Source organism: Condylura cristata, unplaced genomic scaffold (assembly GCF_000260355.1).
Source record: "Condylura cristata isolate star-nosed mole 26May11 unplaced genomic scaffold, ConCri1.0 scaffold00015, whole genome shotgun sequence".
Classification (NCBI taxonomy): domain Eukaryota; kingdom Metazoa; phylum Chordata; class Mammalia; order Eulipotyphla; family Talpidae; genus Condylura; species Condylura cristata.
Window position 1 is genome coordinate 631338 of NW_004567116.1, and position 1202 is coordinate 632539.

A 1202-nucleotide genomic window follows, 5' to 3' on the forward strand; every position below is an offset into this window, starting at 1 on the left:
CGCCGGGCCGTGGCGCGTCCCCACCGCTCCCTCCGCGACCGCTCGCTGGGCGACCCTCGGCCACTGCCTCTGTGCCTCCAGTCCTTGGGAGCGGCGGTGACGGGCAGAGCCCCCGCTCACGCCCCAGGGGCTGCCTCGGACGATGGTGTCGGGAAGAGGTGACCAAGCGCCACGGAGAGACCGGGCAGGCCGGGAGCCGACGCGGGCGTGGGCGGACGTCGGACAGCCGGAGGCTCGCTGCAGAGCACGGCAAGCCTCGGCCGCGCTGGGCTGGACTGGCCGGGCCCTCCGGGTCTGGCAGCGCTGCTGACCTCGTCGTGTGCTTCTTGGAGCCAGCCAGGACCAAGGGCGGTGCGGCCCGCGAAGTGGCGACTTTAAGAATGTGTCGAGGGAGGCTTCGGCCTGGCTTTACCTCAGAAGCGATCTCAGCTCAGCGTTTTGCTAGACCCGGCATCGTGAGAGTCAGAACTCGCTGGCTCACCTGGCCTTTGTGGGGGCGCTCGGCCACCCAGGAGGGGAGGCCGCGGGGGCCGGGCCGGGGCGCCCACGTGGCGGCTCTGCGCGGTGAGGGCGAGTGGGCCGGCTGCTTCTCTGCCGCGCGGGGGCGTGGCCGCTACTCACCCGTTTCCTTTTTTTAACTTTGCAGCTTCTAACCGGAAATCTTCAGTTGGTGTAAAAAAGAGCAGCAAGAGCAGAACGTTAACGAGGCAGTCTGTGCCACGGCTCCCAGCTCCCTCCGACTCTACCTCATCGAAGCTAACTCATGTAAATAATTCCAGGGTACCAAAGACACTGAAAAAGCCTGCCAAGCCTTTCCTCTCCAAGATAAAACTAAGGAATCACTGCAAGCGGCTGGAGCAGAAGAGCGCCTCGCGGAGACTCGGAGTGGGGGACTTGGTGCTGAAGGAGCCCAAGGTCATCCTGTACAAAAACTTACCCCTGAAAAAGGACAAGGAGCCGGAGGGACCAGGCCCAGCCGCAGCGGCCAGTGGATGCTTAACTCGACACGCAGCGCGGGAGCACAGGCAGAACTCGGGGCGCGGGCCGCCCGCGCCGGGGGAGGACCCCCCCTGCGCGTACACGACCCGGCGGTCTGTGAGGACAAGACTCAACTTGAAGGAGCCCTCCGACGCCCAGCTTGAGCCGGGGACCCTGGACGACGGCAAGGGCGGCGCGCCGGAGCCCCGCCCGGACAGCGGGGC

General features: G+C 66.6%; 1 protein-coding gene across 1 annotated transcript in view; it reads left to right on the plus strand.

Moving 5' to 3' along the window:
• The window catches only part of SUV420H1 (suppressor of variegation 4-20 homolog 1 (Drosophila)), a 26064-nt gene that overhangs the window by 19711 nt on the left and 5151 nt on the right, over window positions 1-1202 (plus strand). The window contains exon 10 of the mRNA XM_012725116.1: window positions 647-1200. Within this exon, the coding sequence (XP_012580570.1) occupies window positions 647-1200 (554 nt within the window). The remainder of the gene's footprint in view (window positions 1-646; window positions 1201-1202) is intronic.